The 23,406-nt window shown below is 35.4% G+C and overlaps 2 protein-coding genes across 2 annotated transcripts in view; one reads left to right on the top strand and one right to left on the bottom strand.

Annotated features, from left to right (window-relative positions):
• LOC141394003 (uncharacterized) overlaps positions 1-23,406 on the top strand; it is a 698,389-nt gene that overhangs the window by 292,505 nt on the left and 382,478 nt on the right. The window lies entirely within an intron of this gene.
• On the bottom strand, positions 10,074-20,203 carry LOC141392799 (coiled-coil domain-containing protein 43). The gene is made up of 3 exons (XM_073965763.1): positions 19,846-20,203; positions 19,570-19,788; positions 10,074-10,565 (listed from the first exon to the last, which is right to left on the bottom strand). The coding sequence occupies exons 1-3, from the start codon at positions 20,002-20,004 to the stop codon at positions 10,293-10,295; spliced, it is 651 nt and encodes a 216-aa protein (XP_073821864.1). The 5' UTR covers positions 20,005-20,203; the 3' UTR covers positions 10,074-10,292.

The following is a 23,406-nucleotide window of genomic DNA, read 5'->3' as shown; positions in this document are numbered from 1 at the left end:
ATGAGAAACACAACAAACGCGAATGGTAAAATAAAGAGGACACGAAAAAATCTTAAATTTCACGTTAACGTGTGTGGACACTAACGAAACTTGAAAAGAAATTTTAACGAAATTGGTTTCAAGAAACCTTGCTAGTCTGACCATCGACAAAATGGTTTTGGAAATTCGTACTTATGTGTGCGAAAAGTGCTAATTAGTACTAAATTTGGTACAATTTTGATTCGGATGAACGGATAGAGCTATAAACCTGAAATTTGAATCTAAGATTACTGTTGGAGTGTAAGATTGAGACATGAAGGCATTTTTGAAAATTCGTACACATGTGTACGAAAAGTACTAAGTAGTACAAAATTTGGTACAATGTGGATTTGGGTGAACGGATAGAGCTGGGAAACTGAAATTTGAATTTAAGATTACTGTTGGAGTGTAGGATTGAGATATGGACGTAGTTTTGAAAATTCGTACTTATATGTACAGAAGTACTTATTTGTACTACATTTGGTATTACTTCAACTGATACAGCTAAACGCTTGACATTTGGAATGAAAATCAAGCTTGAGGAGTTAACACAAGGAGGAGGACTTATGTGTACGAAAAGTACTAAATGGTACTAAATTTGGTACAATTAGGATTTGGGATAACCGGTAGAGTTGGGATCCTGAAATTTGGACATAAGATTACTATTAGAGTGTCGGTTCGAGATATGGAAGCAGTTTTGGGAATTTGTACATATGGATAAGAAAAGTGCTAAATGGTACAAAATTTGGTACAATTTGGATTTGTGTGAACGAAGAGAGCTGGAATCCTGAGATTTGGAATTACTATTACTGTTGGAGTGTAGAACTGAGGTAGTTATGGAAATTCGTACTTATGGGTACAAAAAGTACTAAATGGTACCATATTTGGTACAAATTGGATTTGCGTAAAGGAATAGAGCTGGAAACCATGGGATTTTGTATTAGAATACTGTTGGAGTGTGGGATAGAAGTAGTTTTAGAAATTCATTCTTTTGGGTACAAAGTGTACTAAATGGCACTACATTTGGTACAATTTGAAACCCTAAAATTTGGAACTAAGACTGCTGTTGGAGTGGAGGATTAAGATAGTTTTGGAAATTCGTACTTATGGGTACGGTAGTAAATGGCAGGAAATTCGGTACAACATGTATTTGTGTGAACGGATGCAGCTGGAATCCTGACATTCGGAATTAAGATTACTGTTAGAGTGTATGATTAAGGTACTTTGGGGAAATTCGTACTTATGTGGACTAAATGATACTAAATTTGGTGCAATATGTATTAGGGTGAACGGAAAGAACTGGAATCCTGAGATTTAGAATTAGGACTACTGTTGGATTGAGGTAGTTTCAAAATTCGTACTTATTTGTACGAATTGAGATAACTGTTGGAGGGTAGGATTGGGGAAGTTTTGGAAATTCATACTTATGTGTATGAAAAGCACTAAATGGTACTAAATTTGGTACAATGGGGATTTGGGTGAACATATAGAGTTGGAATCTCGAAATATGAAATTACTGGTGGAGTGTAGGATTGAGGTAGTTTTGGAAATTCGAACTTATGGGTACGAAAAGTACTAAATGGTACAAAAATTGGTTCGATGGGGATTTGGGTGAACTGATAGAGCCGGGATTCTGAATTCGTAATTGAGATTACAGTTGAAGTGTAGGATTGGGGTAGTTTTGGAGCCGGGATCCTGAATTCGTAACTGAGATTACTGTAGAGGTATACTTATGTGTACGAAAAGTACTAAATGGTACTAAATTTAGTACAATTTGGAATTGGGTGACCGGATAGAGCTGGAATCCTGAAATTGAGAATTGACATTACTGTTGGTGAGTAGGACTAAGGTAGTTTGAATTAAGGTTTTGGAATTAAGGTTAATGTTGAAGTGACGGATTGAGGTAGTTTTGGAAAATCGTATTTATGGGTACGAAGAGTACATAATGGCACTCAATTTGTTGTTGTGTGTATGGACAGTGCTGGAATCTGTATTTTTTTTTAATTTAAGGTGAGTATTGGTGTGCAACGTTGGTCTCGCTGTTAATATAACGGTGAGATACGGCTGATCTTTTTGAAAAGCAAGCTAAAATAACAATAAACATTGATTAAAATTGTTATTAGTGCAATAACATTTTCAGTGATCGCCAATTTCATATTATATATTGTTTATTTGTTTTTTTTTTATCCTTTCCGCATACGAAGCAGCGGGCACTTTGCTAGTCACAAAATAAAACGAATTAGGCCCAGGAATTTTTCCATATTTTGCATATCGTGCATTTTTTGACATATTTGCATAAAATGAGCATATGCAAAAATATATACAAGAAATGTGCCCAAAGGTTCGAGACACAGGATCACATTCAGAGCAGCATGAGGAATGCTTTTGATTGCTCTTGTCCAAGGCTACACTACAGATCACTCGAGACCAATCGTCGCGCAGTGGTTCAGAATCGTTTTTTTTTCCTGGTCAAAATTCTGTAACTTTTGAACGGATACAGATATTTTCATAATTCTTCTTTTGTTAGACAGATGACACAATCAGCTTTCATATTAATTATAAGCGGTTAAGTTCGGCCAGGTAGTTGCAGAGAAATTCAAGGTCAATGTAAAACTTTTGACTTTTTTAATTATTTTTCATCAAAATATGAGCGTTTTTTATATCTTCCTATATATTAAAGAAGGTCAAACACCAATAAATAAACTAAAAACTTAACAAAAAACTAAAAAAAAATCGAAAATATTTTTTTTCAAAAATTTTTAAAAAAATAATATTACAAAAAATTAATTTTTTTCAAAAGTTAAAAAATACCCTTGGGTTTTCATAAAACTTATATAAATCGTATAAAAACTCATATACTCAAAAAATGGCAATTTGTTTAAAAAAGCTGTAATTCATATGGGAAACGGTATGGAAAAATGCACATTTTTACCCATGTAATTTCAATAAATTTAAAAAAAGTGTTAAACGGACGGAAGGGGACGGGTACAAAAGTATATATGGGCTGAAAGAGGAGACTCTCGGGCATCTTTCTGTGAAAACAGATCATTGTTCCATGTTGTTCCACAAAAGTTTTAGTCCACTGAATTTGGAATTCCATAAAATTTAGTACCTGAGGAAAAGAAAATAGCTCATGTTGTGTAAACGCTACTGTAATTTATTAAAACGATTTTTACACAATCCTACCTACCTTACAAAATAACAGTGAACCCAATATCTGTTATAGTTTCCGAGAAATAGGTACTTCTTTCTCCAGAAATTGGCAAAAATTACGTATTTCTAAAAAATGTGGAAAATGTTCGTCTTTAGGGGCCCCCTTCCAACCTTCCAATATTTTGACCTAATTTTTTGGTTTCCTTAGTTTCAATATGTTTACTATCGAATCCCATATAGAAACTGAATATCTTTGACAAAACAATATTTTGATTTTTGGCTAGGAAAATCCATTTCTGAACCACCGTGCGTCGCAATGTTTTTCATCATCGTTGGGATTAGACAAAAAAGTTTCTGTGAAGAGATTAACTTTCCACCAACATTTCTTGCTTTCGCAGACATATGTACAAGGTTGCTACGACGATGTACTAACATAAGGTATTTTAAATTTAAATTATCCCAAAAGTTGTCCGGGAAGGACTAAGATAAACCGTGTCATAGCTCCCTTAACACGTCGGGACATAACAGCTAAGCCTGCTTCTCGTTGAGGCGACCAGGTATCAACTAGGGTGTCCAAAACCGAAACCGGTTAACCGGTTACCCGGTTTTGAGTTACAAAACCGAAACCGGTTTTCGCCAAAAACTTCATTTTCGGTTAACCGAAAAAACCGGTTATTTGTGTCGGTTAACCGGTTTTAAAAAAATAGTAATATTTTTAATATTTCATTACAATTGTATTCTTGAAGGTAAACTAAACTTAACTAACACAAGGTACGGCAAATTATTAAATATCAGATACCTTTAAATTTGAAAAATATTTTGTGTAAAATTTAGAGTTGTGCCAATTTAGTTCACTACGCAGTTCCAATGGTACACACCATTTGTATGAAAAATCTGCGTATACGTGATATCACACATTAGTTTGTATGAAGTTCTCATATATTTTGGAACTAATACACTGAACTAGAAACTAAAGCTATATTAGCTACAATTTAAAACGAATGTTTGGTACAACTTAATCATTATTCAAGTGACCGCCTAATTGTCAGGCATTTCACGATAATTTGAGGTTGGCAAAGCAACACGAATAATCCGAACTTAATAAAATGTAAACTTAATTCTTTTGGTACTCAATTTTATATTTGTAAGGACTTTTACTATTCTTAGGACAGAATTTCGGTCTTAATTTTGCTGTCGCCACTTCGAGGTTGAATGTCAAATAACAAGGTTATTACGAGATAATTATATAATAACGAAGTCGTTATACTTAATTTACCCCTTCCCGCACATTTTTAATCAAATATATATCAATTATGAGCAAATTTGTAGCTATTTAACAAAACCGGTTTAAACCGGTTAACCGGTTTTGAAAATTTTTGAAAACCGAAAACCGGTTTTTGAAAAAATTAAGAATTTCGGTTAACCGAAAACCGTTTTGTTTGGAAAAACCGGTTTTTTGGACACCCTAGTATCAACAAGACACCCTTCAAACACATTTGTAGCCAACTGCAAACCATGAAAAACACCGATAGATACACGAACCCTTAAATACCCAGCGTTTAGGGATCCCTTTTTAGGTAGGAGGTCCATTACCTGGGTAACCTTTGTTTCATTCAAGACAATGCATTTGAAATACATTGCATTGAATAAAGCAAATTGCGACTTTACGCCGTCACATCGCCTCAAGATTTTTATCCCTGGCGAGGGACCGTCGAAGGTTTATTGTTTGTTTTTATACCCTCAGCATTTATGCTAACGAGGGTATATACACTTTCATACGGTCAAAATGTGCCTCATCGAAATAATGGTTTTAGACCACAAGTATGTTTGGACGAAATGTGTTTCAGACAATTTGGAGTCGATTTAGCAATGTCCGTCCATCTGTCTGTCTGGCTGGCTGGTGCGCACGATAACTCTCGAACGGATGAACCGATTTGGTCCATAATTTGGCTTTCACAATATTTCGTCCAAACTAAGTTTAAGTTCGAAGATGGGTTATATCGATCCACTCCTTCCGGTACCTCCTCCACAAAAGTTCGAAAATGGTCGAAAAATTTGTGCGCACGATAACTCATGAAGGGAGTAACCGATTTGGTCCAAAGTTTGCACATCGTGACATTTCTACCAAACTTAGATGAAGTTCTAATATGGACTCCATCGTTCCACGCCTTCGGGTACCTCCCATACAAAATTTCGGATAAGTTCAGAATAGGACCTGCTCTCGAATCGCTTCGATTTTTGTTGCAACAACTTGTATTCACTTCCCTCCTTACGACGGTACAAATTTCATCAGGGGCAAGTCCATACTTCCTGAGAAAATAGCCTGAAAGATGCAAAAAGCCCCTATGACACCGTGTGTAGTGGTTGGAGCGTAAGATAATTCTCGAAGGTATCTGCCGTTTCGGTCCAACATTTGGCCTTCATAATGGTTTGTCAAAACATAGTTTAAATTCGAAGATATGCCATATCGGTCCACTCCTTCAGGTACCTCCCCCACAAAAGTTCAAAAAAGTTCGGAAAACTTGTGCGCACGATAACTCTTGAAGGGAGTGACCGATGTAATCCATACTTTGCACATCCTAATATATCTGCCAGATATAGATTAGGTTCGAATATGGACAACATTTGTCACCTCCTTCTGGTACCTCTCACACAAAATTACGGATAAGTTCACTTTAGGACCTGCTCTCGAATCACTTTGATTTTTGTTGAAGTGATTTGCATTCGCTACCTCCAATACGGCGGTAAAAGTTTTCCATATTTCTTGGGAAAACAGCCCGAAAGGATTAAAAAAAACCCCTATGTCATTATATGTGGCGGTCGGAAAGCACGATAACTCTCGAACTGTTCAACCAATTTGGTCCAACATTGGATCTTCGTCTTATTACATCCAAACTTAGTTTCATGGGACAATACCGGTCCACAACTTTCCATACGACGGTACAAGTTTCATTAGGGACAAGTCCATACTTCCTGAGAAAATAACCTGAAAGTTGCAAAAACCACCTATGACACCCTGTGAGGTGGTTGGAGCGCAAGATAACTCTAGAACGGATCTGCCGATTCGGTCCAATATATGGCCTTAGTAAAATTTTTCCCAAACATAGTCTAAGTTTGAAGATAAGCCATACAGGTCCACTCCTTCAGGTACCTTCCCCCAAAAGTTCAAACTTGTTCGGAAAATTTGTTCATACGGTAACTCTTGAAGGGAGTGGCCGAATTGGTCCATACTTTACACATCCTAATATATCTACCAGATATAGATCAGGTTTAAATATGGACTATATTTGTAAAATCCATCCGGTAACTCTCACACAAAATTTCGGATAAGTTCACTTTAAGACCTGCTATCGAATCACTTTAATTTTTGTTGAAGCAATTACGACAGTAAAATTTTTTCAGGGGCAAGTCCATACTTCTTGAGCAAACATGGTCAATGTCGATCCATTCCTTTAAGTATTTCCTCCGCAAATCTTTTGCTCTTCAAAATATTTAAAAACTCCTAAATACATACGTTTTTTTGGGAAAAATTGTTTCAATATATACAGGCTGAGGGTATATCTCTGTCGGCAAAGCCAACAGATACTTTTTTACTTGTTAATAAAAGTTTGTATACCCATGAGAAACAGATTATATGGATTCTAAGATTTTACGTATTCTCACCACCTTTGGTCATTACCCAACTCCACTATCAGTCCCTTGGGGATTTGCGGGGTTACTTTGAACATAGTTAAAAAAACAAATCCCCTTTTCCAACTATAATACTTCAATATTTGAATTAATTTAAAATTTGAATTAATAAAAAATTAATTTAAAATCAACAATTTATTTCTACAATATGAAGATTTTATTTTATGTCACACATTTCTTAGCATAAAAATGGCAGCGTTTGGTACAGCAAACATCGTGGGAATAACATTTGTTACCATTGGCTAGGCATTCGGGTAGAACTTCATTGTCGGTAACTGATAGTATGGGCGATTTTTCCTCCACAAGTGCTAATTCTATTGGCAAAGGATCTTCTTTCTCTTCAATGAGAGGTTGTGCCTGACTAAATTGCTGGAAACTGCAAATTATCAAGGCAATCAAAGCGAAAATGTAGAAAAATTTCATGATGATCGATTGGTGCTTTTAAAGTTGTTAACTCTTTTACGATTGCAAGCTCACTGTTGCTGCAGTTACATTTTTGCCAACTATTTATATATAAATTGGGTATTTTCTTCCAACATTCTGTACCTCAGTTGAGCTGGTTTGTCGGTGTCGTTCTGAGATAAATATGTATATAAATATTAAAATAAATATATAAATATAAATATTAAAAATAATTATGGAATTGTATTTTATTAACCCAGAATAAATTGTCAACTGTTGATATATGGTTAAAGACTTTTGATGACATTGGTTATTTGCAAAAGCCTTGGAATGTTTTCGCTTAATGTTTGCTAATGGAATTTAAAATGAGAATATTTATTGTGGATCGAAAATAACGCATCGGAGGATGCGTCTAAAATAAACTGAAAGGTATCGGAGAGTGTTCCTTCTCAGACCACAGGACGATTACATTTTCAAGTTTCGTATGAATGTAAAAAGCAACCGCCTCATAGTAACCATAGAAGAACCACCTAGAAGAAATTCAACTCATTAGCTTCACAACGGCTGGGTCAAATCCATAAAATTCACACAGCTAGGGAAATTGATAAGCAGATGAATAACCTCACTAGTGTTCTCAGGTTGCTATGAGATCTCTTATCCATTAACATATCCTGTTGGAGAGCTCAGTTAGTGTAGTGTGACCTAAAACTAGCAAACCCAGGAAGGTTAGCACGAGGGTGTGTAAGAAATTCAGAAGGACTAAACATTGGGAATTTTATAAGGATAATTTCAGTAAGTATAAGACTGCTTCTTCCTTAAAAAGCCGCAAAAATCTGACATGGCGAACCTAGATGCAAGGTATCGAAGTCAATTTGGTCGGTAATCTCAGAACGCAGAACAGCGCTCTACTCTCACTTACAAAGTCAGAGATCAAAATTGTTGTAGGGGTCATCACTGGGCACTGTCGCACAAAATCTATGACCAGCAAGGGAAATGAAAGGATAACAATATTGGGTACTGTGAAGTCGAGGAAGAAAACGAAACGGTCGAACACCCTCCCTTGGTCCCATTGTCTTATAAACAAAAGGCACAGGATTTTTAGTGACCATGAGATTTGGAAATTTATCAAACTTTAAAAAAATACAGTCAAATGTGTTTTAATACTATAAATTCGCATATTATTCAAATGCTTTTTCTGATTATTTACAACAAATTTGAACTCTTTTAGATACGTCTCAAAGATTCCCACTTAAACTCCCATTAGCCAACATTAAAAAGAAACATTCCAAGGCCTTTGCAAACAATCAATGTCATCAAAAGTCTTTAACCCTATATCAACAGTTGACAATTCATTCTGGGTTAGTAAAATACATTTCCATAATTATTTTTGTTTAATATTTATGTATCTGACATACATTTCTTATCTCAAAAACGACACCGACAAACAAGCTGAGTTGAGGGAGGGAAAATAGCCTATTTACTGCCTATTGCAGAGGTTGTTATGATTGTCTGCAAATATCTGTCATGGCTTTTACTATTTAAATAGCTGGCAAAAATATATTTGCAACAACATTGAGTTTGCAATTGTCAAAGAGTTAACAACTTTAAAAGTATCAACCAGCAACCATTATGAAATTTTTCTACATTTTCGCTTTGATTGCCTTGCTAGTTTGCAGTTTCCAGCAATACAGCCAGGCACAACCTCTCATTGAGGAGAAAGAAGATCCATTGTCAAGTGAACTAGAACTTGTAGAGGAGATATCACCGTTAGCGCCAGTTACCGATAATGAAGTTTTACCACAATGCCTAGCCAATGGTAGTAAATGTTATTCCCATGATGTTTGCTGCACCAAACGCTGTCATAATTATGCCAAGAAATGTGTAACATAAAACAATAAAATCTAACTGTTGAAATAAATTATTGATTTTTAATTACTTATTCTTGAAATTAATTTAGGTCTTAAATATTTAAGTCTAAAGTTAGCATTGGATGTTGGATTCGTTTTTTTTTTTTTTTTTTTTTTTTTGTTTTATTCAAAGAAACCCCGTCACCCCACTGGATTCATAGTGAACCAAATGTGTTGGAAATACGAAAATGGAGCGAGTAAAATATAGGAAATTTATTGTTTACATAATTCCTGCGCATTAGCCGTTCGCTGATTTTGATATATAGCAATTAAGCTAAAGATCCAGTTTGGACACACAGCAGAACGTGAATAAAAAGTTGGTGGAATAAACTGCACCAAGTAATAAATTGCATCATAGTTTTGAGGTCACGTCACTATACTTTCGTAGTCTTTCCACTCGGAGGTTATAAGTCCTTTGTGCTAGAGTCGGAGGAGAAAAGAGGACTTAAAAAAGAAGTCGGTGATGACTTTCAGAAAGTTAGATTTGAAGGCTCTCTGAGAGCTATTTTAGCCTTTTTGGAAAATATTTAAAATAATAACTTCAGTTGAAGTTCTCCCCTCGGTCTTCCGATGAGCAATTTGCTTTGTGCAAATAAATTAGCATCACTGCAAAGCAGCAGCAGCAGAACTTCTACTTGCCCTCTCGTCCTCAGATGTCCAGGAATTTAACTATAAAATTTAAGGCGACAAACTTACGTTAACGGGCAAATAGTGTTCCAACGCTGACAGGAATAACAAATCTCACTTTACACGTCATAGATGATGCAATGTCCAGTCATAACAAGGACATCATAACACTCATGACGGATTATTGGTATCATTGGTAGTTTTAGTAACAATTTATTGAGTTCAAAAAATGATTGCTTTCCTTTCCACTTCGTGTTTCAGTTGAATGCATGCTTATAGTTCTTGCATATTGCTTCACTTAATGTAACACATCAATAATTTATTAAAAATATTAGTTTTTTTTTTTTGTTTCTTGAAGAAAGAGTTTAGTTTTTATCATAATTGTTTTTTCTTTTCTTGTTTTACATAAATTCTTAATACAATCTACCAAATGTGAATGGAGAATAGAGTTGGTATAAAAGAAGCGTTGTTTCAAATACCTTATGCGCCCACATGCTACCGTCTACGTTCACCTTTAACAGTTTTTCTTTTCTCCTTTTTCTCTTCACGCATTTGTTTTTGTTTTTCACGATCTTCTTTATCTTTTTGTTTCTTTGCCGCTGCCTCTAGCCGGGATTGTTCACGTTTCTCTTTGATGAGATTTTGTACATCCTGGGCATTTGTATTGCGTTCGATGCCAGTTAAGCCGCCGCCACCACCTCCGCCGCCATGTTTATCGCCCTCTTCATCGGATTGAGCAGGTTCATAGTCATCATCGGAGACTTCAGTCTATGGAGAAGAAATAAATAGAAAACGTTTATACTAAATAAGAAACAATGTATAAGGGTATCCTGCAAGTAGTGTTCAATAATTTTTAATTGTATGTCAATTTTGTCAAGTTGACTTAAAACGACTTTTAAATAGGGATAGGAGGTATGATTTAAGACCAACGAAATTAATTTTCTTCACTGGGGACTTTGGTATGGAGGTCACCATATTGCTATTTCGCAATTTCGAATAGTACAATTCCTCCACCAGAAGTTCATTATTATTAGGCATGTAAGGATTCTTTGTCATCGATGGTATTAGAAAATGGATAAAGATTTGTGTTCTTATTTCCTCTTTTAGCATAGAAAGCGAATTTTTTCTTGGTATCGAAGTAAGACGTAAAGTGGAATTCGAATTAGCAATTTCGACTTCGGTCCTATCTATTCACCTTGATCTACAAACACATCTATTGGCAGTAGGCGTGACGATATCAAGATTTAGTTAAACCAGATGACATTAAAAATGTGCATATAAGTTTTGTCTCAACTCCGATTTATTATATCTGGGTATCTAAATAGCCATCTCTCCCTTCTTAAACGTGATTTTTCAGATGTATTTGTTAAGTATGGTCCGATAATGCATCGGAGATATTGATCCCATATCTGGAAAAAAATTTATCACTCATTTCGGTTCTATGTACGTCACAGAGACGTACATCACCAAAGCGATGTATTCAAAACCTTATAAAGGCGGCTGGACCTTGGAATTAGGACCAGGCTTTCAAATACTGTTAAAAGCGCGACCCAACATGCCTACATCAAATCTGTGGTAACTGCACTGAATGCGGTCATAGGTTTTATCGAGAGGAATATGGAAGGCCTGAACTATACGCTATCAGCCTTTCGTTGTTGTTATTGTAACAGTGTTTATTATTAGACATCGGATTTTTGCATTTTTTTTTAACTTTCAACCAATAGTGACTACGTAATTATATAGAATATCGTTCCAATGATAGAAGTTCGATGTCATATTGAAAATAATCAATAATACGTACAAAGCTCCAGCTTCTATTGTTTAATAAAAGAATTATTTGCATTACAATTTTCAAAAATATGAAAAAAATCCGATGTCTAATTATTATGTTTGTATTTTGATTCTTCTGTTCAATCTGGTAAATATTTCTGTTCGATATATTATCCAAAAGTATTCTTGTCATACCTTTCCTTGTAAGGGCCACCACTGTGAAAAGGGAAAAGAGATGATATTGCTGACAACTGCAGGTTATGTGAAGATGAAGAAGAAACAGAGGCAATCGAGCTTTTATTATGTCACTGTGCAGTTCTCACGACCCGGAGACTGCAAGTCAGTTTCTCCATGCCAAGGTTCTGAAATGGCTGCAGAGAGAATGAACTACTGCACCATAAAACATGGCAAACTCTCTTAACGCTTTAACTCTCCAATGTCTTTTTAAAATGTCTGTTATACATTCTCTTTTCCAAAATGTATATTTTTCTATAACTACTAGCTGTTTACTTCGACAGCTACGCTTTCTTTAACCTAACCACATAACCTAAAGGGTGGTCAATCATCGAACATTAATCCTATTCGCTTTTTGTCTGCTAACCCAACAGATCTCGCACCTGAATCTCTCGCTCTAACTGGATTGGACAGCAAACATTTCTGTAAATATTTACAGATAAATCCAAGATGTTCGATATTGATATTCGACATCAAGAAAAAAAAACAAACCAAGACGTTTCTACAATAACAAAAGCAGAATACTGTGTATAGTTCGATGACCGGATTGACCTGAGAACAAGGTTTTTTTTTAATTTTTGTTTTTTTTTTTTTTTTTAATTTGAGAGGAAGTCGTCCATATTTCAATAAACTACAACAATAGTGCATTGGAATGCTTAGATGATACCACATCCGCGTTCCACATACAGTCGACCTCCCGACTTTATTCATTGCCTTTGATCGCCGAACTATTGTCAACTTTAAGAAAGCCAACTGGCAAGAATTCCATTCCATGGCTAAGAGGCTACGCTTGCTGGGAAGCATTTTCGAGGTATATGTATTTGGCCGCAGTAATCACAATGGAGAGACCTAACTTTCTCCGCACCAACCCTGGTGGTCCCAGAGTCAGCCAACTAGTGTTTGAAACGATGAGGTTGATAGGAGAACAATCGCGAAAAAATGGATATGACAGAAATCCAAAGAGGCGCATTTTTAAACATTGGAGTCAAAAACCCGTAAGTTGAAACCAAAAGTTCACCAAGATGAGGTGATATATACGAACTTTTCAATCTCCATATATCTCGACTTCCAGAAGGAAAAAATTTATATAGACAATCCTAGAAATAATATAAACTTTTGTATCAAATTGTATATAACAAATTTCAGATATTTTAACATTTTGAAAATCGGGTGTTCTGAAAAAATATTTTTTTATAACCATAAGCCGTCTTATTACCAAATTATAGCTATTAAGGTTGGATAATGGGGCTAGAATCTTCAAAATAGCGAAAATCGGGAGTTACAGTTTTATGGGGGCTATATCAAAACGTGAACCTGAACCTCTGCTCGAATATTTAATACCCCCATCGAAATCAAATTTTAGTCACATCGCACAAATTAATAGCGGTGGACTTATGGGCTTTTTATACATTTTTAATCTTATACGAGTATATAAAAGGCAATGTTTGTTTGTATGTTCCATATAGACTCTAAAACGGCTGAACCGATATTCTGAAAATTTCAGAGAACGTACAGATATCACCCGTGGTGAAAATAGGCTATATATTTTGTTTAATTTTGGAGTGGGAGGAATAACTTCCCGTATGCCCTATTTTTTAAAAACGCAATTTTAGCACGCCCTCTTTTTTAAATAAATTTTAGAGAACGTACAGGGAAGACTTGTGGTGAAAATAGGCTATATATTTTGTTGAATTTCGGAGGGGGCGGGGTACCTTCCCAATGCCCTATTTTTTTAAAAACGCTATTTTAGCCAAACTAACGAACAATAGTTGAGCAGTAGTTGTTATATCTCCGACCCTAGGTACTCATTTTGGGCCCGACCACTTTTTTAAAATGTTATATCTTTGAAACTACTGAGCCGATTTTCATAAAAATTTCAGAGAATGTACTGGGATAATCCTGGTGAAAAAGGCTGCATTCATATCCCCTGATTAAAACAAACGATATATTTTGTGGAATTTCGGCGGAGCGGAGTTTTAAAATTAATTCGATAGACAGTGGTGGTTGTGTCCAGAGGCACTTATTTTGGGGTTAAGACACACGACCATGACCACTTTTTTTAAATATTTTATATCTCCAAAAATACTAAACCGATTTCCATGTAATTTTCAGATGATGTACTGGGATGGCATGATTAAATTAGAAGGCAACATATCGATAGATATAGTTTCATCACTGAACATTCATCTGAATGAACGGCACACATGCAATATTAAATAGAAGTTATCATCTGAAACGAATGTACGATGGCACAAAAAATTTCCTAGAAGCTTTAGATCGATTCTTGAAGGATTTAAGAAGCAAATCACGTTTATATTTCAGACAAACACTTCCAGTTATACTATTGCAGCAGATGAAATAAATGTATCCCTCAAGTCATCAGTTTTTGGCGGTGTGTTAAAACTGCATATCGGCAACAACATTTCTAAAGATTTTTTATTTATAGTCACTAATTTCCTATGCAAGAAAAATATAATTGATGATTTAATAAAAGGTAACATAAAACAAGGGCCAGCAACGCGGACCGGGTCGGCTAGTGCTTTATATGCAAAACTAAGCTAAAACGAAGAATTACACAGTAGAATTCGAATCTAGTGAAAATCGGTTATAAGAAACTAAGCTTATAAGGAACAAAGTTTTTTTGTTCCCAAAGATTTTTTCTTAATATTTGTTCACACATTCAACTTCTTAAAATGACCACGATTATACCGAACAACAATTGTCACCCCGCGAGTGGAATTTCTTATAATTTGTTAGGATTTACAGGCCCGATTTTAAGCAAAAGCGGATAGCGGCGACGAATTTAAGCACTGTTTCAAAAATTTTAATATATAATGTTTACATGTAAGCTTTAATAAGAATATTACAGACAAACACGGTTTTAACGAACTGCGGATATTCCTACCTATTTTATTCATTCCAACACAATGAACGCGGTCAAAACAAAAAGGTTATAATGAACTAAAACATGGGTCCGCCAAAAGAGTTTTACATGTTGATATGGTTAATATATTGATTCGCGAGGAGATCTTTATAAACATTATGATCCCTAGGTAGAATCCTGATCCCTAGTTAGAACGTATTACAGATATAATTAACAAAAATGTTGACCACGACACACAATGTTGCCTCAGTGGACAAAAATTGATAAATGTGTTGTCGACTTTTTATAATTTTTTGGTTATATTGTATTCAGAATACTTCAAATAGGACAATCGTGAAAGATCGACATATAGTGTTACTATAAAGTTATAGCTTCTCAAACATAGACATTTTTTTGTAGGAAGCTTATATTGAAATTTATATAAAAAAGGACCACATGTTCAAGAAACTGAATTTAAACAATTTATTAAAAATATTAAAACTTTTGAATTGGGAATTAAAGAGTGACCAATAGACTTCCTTTTTGTGAACAAAAATTTATACACAAAATGTTTATACATAAAGTACCGTTATGTTGATTGAAGCAATAGCATGTTATACATTACTCACGAATTTCGCTTTCGCTGGTACATGAAACAGACATCCCTTTCGAATAGAATTATGCAAAAATTATACCCGACAAAATCCGATTCTTTGAGACACACCTACATCTTCATAAACAGTGTGTACAAAAAATGCAAGTTTCCTGATTATGCTTCAGTTTATCAATTCACTTTATTTGACTGCTTCCTGTTATTTTTGTTACAGTTAAAAAATCAAGAATCTGAAATAATTTTGCCGATAGTTAATGCCACTTTTTTGATAGGAGTGGGATATTGTTGTTATATGTATGATAAATTCAACCTTTTGAGTTGGGAATTAAAGAGTGGCCATTGGCCTTTAAAAAAGTTTACATTGTAATAATAATGACTCTATCTTGATTTAGTTTGCATTTGTTTTCAGAAATTTCACGTTAAAAGCATCGTTACCAGCATCGTACGACGAGTACAAGTATTTTAAATATTTTTTTGAAAAATTTGTTTGACCTCTAAAAGGTCCAAACGATGAGAAAACGAAAAATTAAAAATACCATTATACTCCATTTTTCCTATACTTTCAAACGTATATAGTCCGGTTCAAGTGTAACAAAATTTTTTGAAAATTGTCGGACGGTGATATCATATCAATGTATTTGATTATTGCCTTCGAAATTTTGACTTTGACTTCGAATTATACCGCGAATTTTGAACATTTTTGAAAACAAATTGTATATCCCTATAATTTGACATGTTCTTCAAATCTCGCGTTATTACAAGTGCAAAAATCGACTTTTTGCCTAAGAACCTGTCCAAATTACCTATAGTGTATCGATAGGATAATGCGAATAAAATCTGGAAAATACCGAAAATCGGTAACGAAAATCCGGGGGTACAGAAAATGTTTGAAGTTTTAAATTTGAGAAAAATCTTACAATGTTCAAAATTTGGACCAATTTCGATAGTTGTCGTTTCAAACAACACTTTTAGTTGGTCATTGAAGGACTTTTAGAGCATTTGGGTCATTTTGTCAGGAATCCTGGACTTTCTTACGAAAATCAATATAAACAGGAACACAAGGAATATATGGTAAAGCAAAAAGTAGACTTAAGAAACAGAAACATTTGCACTTTTGTCAAGAAGGTATGAAAGTGTTGTCTAACATAATAGACCTTCTTGGAATTTGATGTACGTTTAGAAGAAATAGTATGATGTGCAAAGTTTAGGCCAATTCGGATACTTAATTCGTAAGCTGCTTGGTGCCGACAGGCAATTTTAGGGCTAATGTGCCATGATCTCAACAAGGGCGGTCTTGTCCCGAATAAAATTGTGCTGCCGTAATAGATGCTGTGAGAATTCGATGCAAAAATGTTCAAAATATCCGGCAAATTTAGTGCGTGAGATGCCCGAAGGAGTGAACCAATATAGTTAATATACCACCAAACTGATATAAGCCTGGAAAAATATCATGACGTACAAAGTTTTGATCGAATTGCTTTTCGAGAGTCTTAGTGCACACCTTCTCAATGGATCGATATGGCCCATCTTCGAACTTGATCTATGTTTGTACAAAATACTACTAGACGAAAAGTTCAGAACGAATCGCTTAATTCGTTCGAGAGTTATCGCTCGTACCAGGCAGACAGATGGATAGGCTAAATCGACACTGATAGTAAGTTCGTCCAAACATATTTGAGGTCCAAAACCATTGCTTCCATATATTAATGTCGTACTACTTTTACCTCAGCCTGATTACAGTACTCAGTACTGAATCCAGCGATATACTTTTTTTCTGGGAAATATATACTTCCCGAGATATGGATCTTAAGAGTTCCGCAAATACCCATAATTACCTTCAAACTAATAAATATTTTCAACATATGCGGACTTTGGCCGCTTTTTTATGACATTATCCTTTGGACATCGGGTACATTTTCATTTAAATTGTAAATCTTTCTCTAAAAAGCAGGCATCCGTTACTCGTTATCTGACATCCAAGTGTTCAACACAGCCATTACCAAATCAATCTTTGACTGAAGAACTGATAAATATTTGACCTCACCAACAAAAAGCAAATTTATATCGTCCGCATACGCAAACGATACAAATCCCTGAGCTTGGATAGCAATAACGCATGATCGACACGGTCAAAAGCTTTCTCCAGATCAAGAGCAACCAAGACAGAGAGTTTCGGACCTCCGAAATTGGCCCGTACACGGTCCGTTAAACCAAGCAGGAGAGACGCTGAAAATCTATTTTTACGAAAGCCACATTGTGCATCGTGAAGGGAAGAATTAGTATCCAAGAAGGCAGATATCTGAAATTTGAAACAGTATTCCACAATTTTGGAGAAACTGGCAATATAGAGATAGGTCGAAAATTGTTAAGGTCATGAACAGCTCCCTTCTTTACAATAGGAACAATCTTAGATACTTTCCATGCCCTTAGGAAAGTTGAAGTCGTTAGAATGGCATTAATAAAATGAAGCAAATGCCCCGAGATCGCAGTATAAATACGCTTCCAAAACTTCAATGATAAACCATCAAGGCCAGCCGCATTAGACTTAATAGACATAAAAGCTTTATGCATTTCTAAAGAGTCAATTCAACGAAATGAGAATAAACCATAGTCCGGATGAGGGTTATATTGAAAAGTCGAGTTAATATTAATTTGTTTACCAATGAAGATACCATTAAGTTCATCAGGGCTCACATCGCAATCATAACATTTATCAGCAGCTACGCCATTAGACTTCAGTAATCTCCAAAATTCTTTACTACTTCTTGCTCCATCAAATAGCATGGAATGAGCTTTTCTTTTTCCTTACGGACAACTGATTTTGCCTTGTTGAGGGCCTTACAAAAAATTTTCCAATTTGCACTACTTTTGTTTCTCGCATACTCCCAAAAAGCAATATCACACATGGAGTTGAAATAATCAATCACCCTTGATTTTTACCAGTCATTATTCCGTCGAAATTTAGGTATCCTTTTAACAGGAAAAATACTGTGAATCTCACTAATACAAGATTCAAAACTACTCCATAGCATATCGACATCAAGAAAATTATATAGTGCAGAAAAATCGACAGAAGAAATATTATCATATAGTATGTCCTGGTTTACTGCACCATAACCAACATATTCCTGAGCGGAGTTTACTATTCTATTAAAAGATACAAAAATAAAAGAGTAGTCAGATATGCCAGGACATATAAATTGATCAGATGCCAAAACAGCCTCGGGGTTACTAACAAGAAAGAAATCTAAAAGCGAATCAAACAAGCATTTCGAACAATTGTTGACGTATCGATGTCAAAAAGATTATTATTGAAATCGCCCATTATTACATAATCAGAATAGCCCACTAAACAATCAGAGATCTCAAGCTCAAAATCAGAAAAATTGTCATGAGGCAAATAAACTACTCCAACTTATTGCAAATTTGAAGTTGTGAAGCATTTTTGAAGCCTTTTTACTATCAAGTCAGCCTAGTGTCTGTGGTTTTCCTAGTATCCTTCTTAATTTCACACACATATACAATCGAAGATTTTTTTTCTTCATGAATTGTAATGCCTTCCAGTTCAGAAGTTTGATAGAGTGGGAGTGGTTTAGAACGCTAAGACCTCGACAACAATTAAATAAAAATTTATAGCATGAGCGATATATTATTTTCTTGTGGGAAATGTATACTTCCCTAGATATGGTTCTTAAGAGTTCCATAAATACCCACAATTGTCTTCAAAATATGTTTTTCAACACAGGCGGACTTTGGCTGCTTTTTTAATACTCTATCCAGTGGACAGGTACAAGTGTCGGTTACGGGAACAAAATTTTCATTTAAATTGTAAATCTTTCTCTAAATAGCAGGCCATCGGCCGGGGATGGAAGACTTTCTCCAATGTACCGGCGCAAATCTCGTAAACAAATTATCTTTTAAATTGTAAATTTTTAATAGCATCGTCGAAATAAGTACAAAAAAACGCAACTTGTGGAAAAACGTTCAAATTTTTCTGAGGTGTGAACAAAGGAAAGATAAGCTTATCTTACTTCAGAAGTCTTTGAAGTTGGCAGACCTACAGCCAGGAATGTATAACTTTTGCCTCTGAACACCGGTTATGCTATATTGTCTTCTAAAAAATTAGATGAAATCAAGAGCACTTACGAAAATGTGAAAACCTATATTTCGAAAAACGATGGATTTTCCTAATATGCAACTGCTTATCGGCTAATTTAGGTAAAACATTTGTTATCAACCTTTCTTAGAAGAACGCTATCATAGTTTTTAACCTGTTTTTTATATCGTCTTACCTGTGAATATTGTGCCAATATTTGTTCACGTATTCTTTTCTCTTCTTCAGTGTATTGTCTCTCCTTAACAACAGCTTGAACTTTTGTTGATTCCAGCAGCTTAACCAGTTGTTCATCAACATCTATTTTCGGTGCTTTGTTTTTCTCCTCATCTTGGGCATTTGTGCAAGCTTTCCATTTGTCCAGGATTGTATCGATTAGCTCTGCTATGTTATCAGTCTAAATGAAGAGACCACATTATAATTGCTTTTTTTTAACAATATTCCACTTTCTTACCAATATTTCACTTAAAATACCCTCCAAAGCTTCCTTTTTCTCATCCAGACTATCATCATCTTCCAAAATACCTGTTATATAGCTACCAAATACATTTTCATCTGTATTCAATTCCCGTAGTTTTTTATTTAGCCATGTGGCAAATTCCTTCGTGGCCATTTATTGAAGATGTTTGGACAATTGTTGTTGTGATTAAGCAACAAATTGTTTATTTTTGTTTAATTATATTTAGAAATAATTTATTTAATCTGTATCACTTCGTTGTGTGTGCGTTTTCTATTTTCCAATTCTTTTCAACAAAATGATTCTATTTTTGGTATTTTTTGTGACACTTCAGAATTGTTTTGACATTTCAGAATTGTTTTGACATTTCAGAAATGTCAAAAGATTGTAAACAGCTGTTTTGCTACGTTTCTCAGTTCTCTTTCTTACATAGCTAATTGTTAGAAGGTTTATATAGATGGCGCCTAAATGAAATATGTGTTGTTGAGTCCAGTGTTGGTAAACGAGGAAATAATTTTCACAAATTGCCTTTTAACCCTTAAACATGTAAAGGAAAACAAGTAAAAAAGCATTAAGTTCGGCCGGGCCGAACTTTTCATACCCTCCACCATAAAATATTCATTCCTGTCCCCAACTTTAAGTGAGTACGTTAAAATGTCAGATAATGTACATAAAATGCTTCATTCGGGAGGCCCTTTTTTATGGTGCCTATATCTAACTGTTGACAATTTTTGGTGGGCTAGAAATTGGGAGGTACTGTTATATAGGGGTTATAATAAAACATGGGCCTATGTTGACAGTTTTTGATGAGGCCTTTAATGTCAAATAACTCCTAATTCGGTTAAAAAATTTAGCTAGAATCCTCAAAATATCGAAAATCGGTACATAACGTGGGAACTTCAAATGTCATTAACAGCTAGTTCGGAGGTATCTGGACTATACGAAAATATGAACTTAAATGAACAATTTTTGTTGCAGAATTTTTGTTGACTTTTGAATTTCAAATTACAGAAAGTTCGTCCAAAAAATAAAGCTAAGGTACGGAAAATCGGGAGGTTTGTTTTGGGGCTATACAAAAACATGGACCTACGTTCGGTTAAACATTTTAAGTAAAATCCTCAAAGTACCGAAAATAGGGAAGTATCGTTATATTGGGGCTATGTTGAAAATTGTTGATGCAGATGTGTGGTGACCACTACAACCTTCAAATGTCAAATTACAGTTAGTTCTGTTAAAAATTGTAGCTAAAATTGCCAATTTACTGAAAATTGGGAGGTACCGTTACATGGGAGCTATATCCGAACATGGACCTATGTTGACAATTTTTGATGGAGAGGTGTTGTGACCACTAAGAACTTCAAATGTTAAATTACTGCTTGTTCGGTTTAATATTGTAGCTAAAATCATCAAATTACTGAAAATCGGGAGGTACCGTTATATGGGGGCTTTCTTGACAATTTTTGGTGGAGAGGTGTGGTGACCACTAAGAATTTCAAATGTCAAATCTTCAAATTACAGATAATTCGGTTAATACTTGTTGGTAAAATTCTCAAAATACCTGAAATCGGGCGGTAACGTTATATGGCGCTATTCCAAAACATGGACCTACGTCCACTAGTTATATAAGTTTGTTGACACTTAAGAACCCTAAATGTCAAATTATAGCCAAATCGGACTGAAAATGTAGCTAAAATACAAAATACCGTAAATCGGGGGGTACCGTTATATGGGGGCTATACCAAAACGTGGACCTATGTCCACAAGTTTTGTCACATAAGTTTATTGACATTTAAGAACCCTAAATGTCAAATTATAACTAAATCGGTCTGAAAATGTAACTAAACCCGTAAAAATACCGTAAATCGGGGGGTACCGTTATATGGGGGCTATACCAATACGTGGACCTATGTCCACAACTTTTGTTATATAAGTTTATTGACTTTTAAAAACCCCAAATGTCAAATTATAGCTACATCGGTCTGAAAAGGTAGCTAAAAACGTCAAAATACCGCCAATCGGGGGGTACCGTTATATGGGGGCTATACCAAAACGTGGACCTATGTCCACAACTTCTAATTTATAAGTTTATTAACACTTAAGAACCCTAAATGTCAAATTATAGCTACATCGGTCTGATAATGTAGCTAAAAACGTCAAAATACCGTATATCGGGGGGTACCGTTATATGGGGGCTATACCAAAACGTGGACCTATGTCCACAACTTTTGTTATATAAGTTTAAGAACCCTAAATTTCAAATTATAGCTAAATCGGTCTTAAAGTGTAGCTAAAAACGTCAAAATACCGCAAATCGGGGGGTACCGTTATATGGGGGCTATACCAAAACGTGGACCTATGTCCACAAGTTTTGTTATATATGTTTGTTGACACTTAAGAACCCTAAATGTCAAATTATAGCCAAATCGGTCTGAAAACGTAGCTAAAAACGTCAAAATACCGTAAATCGGGGGGTACCGTTATATGGGGGCTATACCAAAACGTGGACCGATATAGCCCATCATCGAACTTGACCTGCCTGCAAACAAAAGACGCATTTTCCCAAAATTTCAGCGTCCTATCTCTATTTTTGTGGATGCTAGAGTGATTACCACAGACGGACGGACGGACGGACGGACGTGCTCAGATCGACTTAGAATTTTACCCTGATCAAGAATATATATACTTTATAGGGTCGCAAATGAGTATTTCAATGCGTTACAAACGGAAAAACAAACTTAATATACCCTCCATACTATGGTGGAGGGTATAATAATATACCCTCCATACTATGGTGGAGGGTATAAAAATAGTTCTTATATTTCGATTGAAATCGAGATTTCTTTTCTGAAGTAATGCCTGATTTAGACTATGCTGGAGATTCCATCAGGGCCCAACGCTTTGGATGATTTAGCGTTCCTTATGACATTCGCAACATGAAACATTGTAAATTGTGGTGGTTCATCCTCGGCAGGAAGAGATCAAATGCAACGTAGGTTAGGTTAGGGGATGTGCAGCCACTAACTTGTGACTGCGTCACTCGAAGACCTTCCGGTCCATTGTGATCATCCAGTAGAAAAAAGAAGTGCAAGAAAAGAGGAGATAAAAAAAGAGAGGATAGGGGGAAAATATAAAAAGAGGAAGTTGTTAGAAAAATAAAGAACGAATAAATTACAAGAAAGTTTAAGAGGGGAGGAATAGTTTATTTTTAATGGTAGGCAGAATAGTTGAATTAGTTTACGCGTTCAGGTTGCGCTATCCCAGCCACTTCAGATTTTTTATGATGTTGTAGATCACAGCAGGTTCCACAGTTGAGTAGAAAGTTAGACACGGTGGAAAGTGGGCACCTACTAACCTACTATGCCGTCTACGAGCCAGGGCTGCACAACGACACAGGATGTGCTCGATCGTCTCTAACTCCTCCTCATCCTCACAGAGTCTGCAGTATTCAGTAACATCCTCATCCCATTTGATGATATGGGCCCTGATATAGCAGTGTCCAGTAATGACTCCCGTCGTTACTCTAACTTCCTCTTTACTCAGGTTCAACAGAGAATTCGT

Source organism: Musca autumnalis, unplaced genomic scaffold, assembly GCF_047663935.1.
Source record: "Musca autumnalis isolate F117 unplaced genomic scaffold, ASM4766393v1 scaffold_2, whole genome shotgun sequence".
Taxonomy (NCBI): domain Eukaryota; kingdom Metazoa; phylum Arthropoda; class Insecta; order Diptera; family Muscidae; genus Musca; species Musca autumnalis.
The sequence above is the reverse complement of the archived record's forward strand: the minus strand, read 5'-3'. Positions and strand labels throughout refer to the sequence as shown.

What these genes read in the sequence shown, in the direction of transcription:
- LOC141392799 (XM_073965763.1), bottom strand. Translation starts at nt 20,004, where the DNA reads ATGGCCACGAAGGAATTTGCCACATGGCTAAATAAAAAACTACGGGAA. An exon ending in GTATTTTAAGTGAAATATTG is followed by an intron (nt 19,789 to 19,845) that starts GTAAGAAAGTGG and finishes CTCTTCATTTAG; the next exon opens with ACTGATAACATAGCAGAGCT. An exon ending in TATTGGCACAATATTCACAG is followed by an intron (nt 10,566 to 19,569) that starts GTAAGACGATAT and finishes TCTTCTCCATAG; the next exon opens with ACTGAAGTCTCCGATGATGA.